The sequence below is a fragment of the Lepidothrix coronata genome, unplaced genomic scaffold, assembly GCF_001604755.1.
Source record: "Lepidothrix coronata isolate B3197 unplaced genomic scaffold, Lepidothrix_coronata-1.0 Scaffold166, whole genome shotgun sequence".
NCBI lineage: Eukaryota > Metazoa > Chordata > Aves > Passeriformes > Pipridae > Lepidothrix > Lepidothrix coronata.
Window position 1 is genome coordinate 2,072,193 of NW_016690346.1, and position 4,002 is coordinate 2,076,194.

The window sequence follows — 4,002 nt, forward strand, 5'->3', positions numbered from 1 at the left end:
CTAAGTAGGGCTTTTAGTGTGCTCATTGATGAGTGAAAGTCGCCACACATGTCAAGCTAAAGGCAGTTGTTGGGTTACTAACAGGACACAACGTCTTGCAAACATATGCGTTAAGCTGTGTATACAGATGGCAGGGAGAATAATGGAGCAGGCGCCTCTTATAAAGCTCTAGCTGCTGCCTGTCTTCAGACCTGGGAAAAGAAACTATTCAGACTCAGGGCCAGATAGTGCCTGGGATTGTTTGTTACCGTTTTAATCCTATTAATTAAAACGTTAACCTGATTGGGTAGAAAGCTCTGTCCCAACAGGCGAGTCTTCTTCATAATAACCTACTCTCAGAGATAATGATGTAAAAGACTCCCCCGTCTGCGGCGGCTGCTGGTTGATGGGTCCGGAAATCTCTTGAAGGTGAATCCAAGCAAGATAAACGGTGGAAGCGGCTCCACTGGCAGCGCACAATGCCCCAGCGCGGCGCCTGCTGAGGGCGAGCCGGAGCCACAGCCACAGCCCGAGTCAGAGCCGGAGCCACAGCCCGAGCCGGAGCCGCCGGAGCCGCAACCGAAGCCACCGGAGCCGCAGTCCGAGCCGTCGCCGGAGCCAAAGAAGGGACAGCCGCGGCGCCGGGCACGGCGCAGCCCCAGCGGGAGCCGGGAGACGATTTCTGCCAGCGGGACGCCGGGGAGCCGCCTGCCGCGGCGCGAAGCCTTGGAGGAGCGGGCCGGGAGCTGAGGGGGGCGGAGGAGGCGGAGGCGGAGGCGAGCGGGGCGCCGATGGAGCGGGCGCTGGGGCTGCCCGCAGAAGAGGACCTCTTCCACAAGAGCCTCGCCGCCTCGGCCAAGCGCATGGAGTCCGCCTTCCGCTCACCCCCGGGGCTCGACCTCTCCCACCCCCGCGACCGCCAGCCCTCGCCGCTCGCCTGCTACGAGGCGTCGGAGCCCGAGGCGCTGCTGCAGCCCGGCGTCGGCGGCGACCCGCTGGCGCTACCGCCGGGCTCCGTCTGCGTCAAGTACGGCGAGAGCGCCAGCCGCAGCTCGGTGGCCGAGAGCAGCGGCGGCGAGCAGAGCCCCGACGACGACAGCGACGGCCGCTGCGAGCTGGTGCTGCGCGGCGCCGGGGGGGACCCGCGCGTCGCCTCGCCGGCGGCGGGCGGCGGCGGAGGGGGGGGCGGGGGGCTGAAGGCGGCCGAGGGCAGCTGCTCCAACACCCACGGGCACGGCGGCAGCAAGAAGTCCAAGGAGCAGAAGGCGCTGCGGCTCAACATCAACGCGCGGGAGCGGCGGCGGATGCACGACCTGAACGACGCGCTGGACGAGCTGCGGGCGGTCATCCCCTACGCGCACAGCCCCTCGGTGCGGAAGCTCTCCAAGATCGCCACGCTCCTCCTGGCCAAGAACTACATCCTGATGCAGGCGCAGGCCCTGGAGGAGATGCGGCGCCTGGTGGCTTATCTCAACCAGGGCCAGGCCATCTCGGCCGCCTCCCTGCCCAGCTCCGCCGCGGCGGCGGCGGCAGCGGCGGCGGCGCTGCACCCCGCCCTCGGCGCCTACGAGCAGGCGGCCGGTTACCCCTTCAGCGCCGGGCTGCCTCCCGCCACCTCCTGCCCGGAGAAATGTGCCATTTTCAACAGCGTCTCCTCCAGCCTCTGCAAACAGTGCACGGAGAAGCCTTAAGCGCCGCCGCCGTGGTCGCCCCCCGCCGCCGCCGCGGCCCCGGGGAGCGACGACTGCCGGCGGCCCGGTCCCGGGCTGGGGGGCGCGGAGGCGGCGGAGGGACTGACCGCTGCCCGGCCCCCGCCGCTCTCCGCCTGGACTCGCCTCGCTCGTCTCCTCGGGTGCCGCCGGGATGGGACCGCGACGGGAGCCAGCGTGCGTGCGGCGGTGGGGAGGGGGCGAGGGGCCGGGGGTGCCGCGGGGAGGAAGGAAGGCCCGGCCCAGGGGTCGCCGGGGGGTTCGCTGCGCGTCCGGACAAAGGAGCGGCCGGGAAATAGCAGGCCGGGCTGGGAGCCGGGGCTGTCGCCGGGGACAAATCAGAGAGGGCACTTGAACATAGATTTTTTTTTTAATTAATTATTATTAGCAGTATTATTAATATTATTCTGAGCCAGGAAACAAACAAACTTGAAATGTAAACTTATTATTTAAGTGACTTACAGAAACAAAGAGACTGGACCATTGCTATGGAAGACTTCGTATTTTTTATCGTCTCTAAACTTTGATCCTGTGAAAATGCGCAAAGTTTGGTGAGAGTGATTTAAAATTGAGAGAGTTAAAAAAAAAGACAAAAAATAACCGATCAAAACCCCTACTCCGTGTGGCTGAAAGTATCGCATTTTTAAAAGAAATATTTATGTGCACCTTGTTTCTTTCCAGTTTGCAATGATGTATAAACAAGACATGCTATTTATTTGTTATTCTTTAAATGACCCCTCCACGCCAACAATATTTATCATGTGTTAAGGTCACGGGTCTTACGTGCAGTTACTTTAAATGCTTCTAAAATTCTGTTTATGGATTAACTTCAACTGTGTGCCAAGTGTTTAAAACATTTATTTGCCAACAACGTATAACCAGAAATGTTGATGTATCCGAGCTGCTTAGGTTTATGAAAGGTCATCTGGATTTTAAGTTGCATCATCCCTGTATTTAAATTGAGCTTTAATAAATTGCTTCAGTCCAAAAATTAGAGGAAAAGTGTATTCTTAATTGCTCAACCAACTGATTTTTGAAAGGGTATTCTTTGCATTTATAACAGGTAATAGCTATTTACTTTTACAAGGCATCTGAGCAATAGCTGCTACAAGAACACTTGCCAAGCCAGTGTTTTCCCAGGCGCTGTTTTCAAGGGTATAATTTAAACCGCTTTTAATGTGTATGTAAATTATTCTGACTGTGGATGATTATTTAAGTTGAAATACTTTAAAATACTTTAGGCTGATTTACAGAACGCGTGGAATTCTTCTCTTTTCTTTTTCCGTGGGGATGGGGGGGTGGTGGTTTTCTTTTTTTAAGGAAAAATGAGAGATGAAAAGCAAGAAGTAGCTATTTACCCAAAGTGAGCCTTCAGTTTAGTTTGCATGGCTGGGTGGCTGTCTCTCTGCCATTTGTAAATTAAGATTTTTTTTCCCTTTTTTTTTTTTTTTCTTTTCAAAAACGAGTCCTGCTATTTTCCACTACTTGCAGATAATACAAATTCGGACTGTCAGATTGGATGGCAAAATAGGAGCCATGATGGATCTGTTGGCAGGTCACGGATGTGTAAAGAGTGATATATATTAAACAGGTCAATCAGATTATGACAGCAATGTACGATCGTTTGTATGTGTATCTATGTCGGAAAGAATCTTTATTAAAATATTTTGAACAAACGCTTTCATTATGCTGTGCTTTGTTAAGCATATATCTCTAGAATTAAGGAGATGGAGAGGGGGGTGGGTAGTTTCCTTTCCTTTGCCTTTCTCTGAATGGGCCTCAAAACCGCCCCCCCCCCGGCACCCCACTACCGGCTCAGGGTATCCCAGGCAGGGGGGCGACAAGTTCCTGCCTGCGCTGCGTTTCTGCCGCGCCCGTGGCGGGCGGACCCGGCGTTGCGGGGCAGCCGTGGGGCAGCGCCGGGCCCTGCCCGCCCGTCCTGCGGCTCCACTCACGCCCTGAACAGTGGGGCTGGATGCGCCCCGGGGTAAGCTGCAGGACCGCCCCCCCGCCTCCTCCCTACCCCCCAGCTTTTGGATCCGCCCCTCCCCTCGTGGACCCTCCGCCCTGCCCCAAACCCGAGGGCAGGGAGAGCGCGCAGACCCCCAAAGCTGCCCGCCCGGCGCTGAGCCCGGGCCGGGAGTCCCAGCCCTGCGTCTCCCCCCTCCCTCGGGCGGGCCGGGCCGGCGCCGGGTGTCCGCGGAGCCGCCTCTCCCAACGGCAGCACCACAGGCGGGGGAAGGGGATAAATATTTTCTGCTCCACTTCCCATCAAAAAAGATTAATCAGAACCTGTAACTTTTCAGGAAACATA

General features: G+C 57.0%; 1 protein-coding gene across 1 annotated transcript; it reads left to right on the top strand.

Annotated features, from left to right (window-relative positions):
- The first annotated feature begins 739 nt into the window (after positions 1–739).
- BHLHE22 (basic helix-loop-helix family member e22) lies at positions 740–1,671 on the top strand. The gene has a single exon (XM_017829618.1). It carries the CDS (start codon positions 771–773, stop codon positions 1,668–1,670), a length of 900 nt encoding a protein of 299 aa, XP_017685107.1. The 5' UTR covers positions 740–770; the 3' UTR covers position 1,671.
- The last annotated feature ends 2,331 nt before the right edge of the window (positions 1,672–4,002 follow it).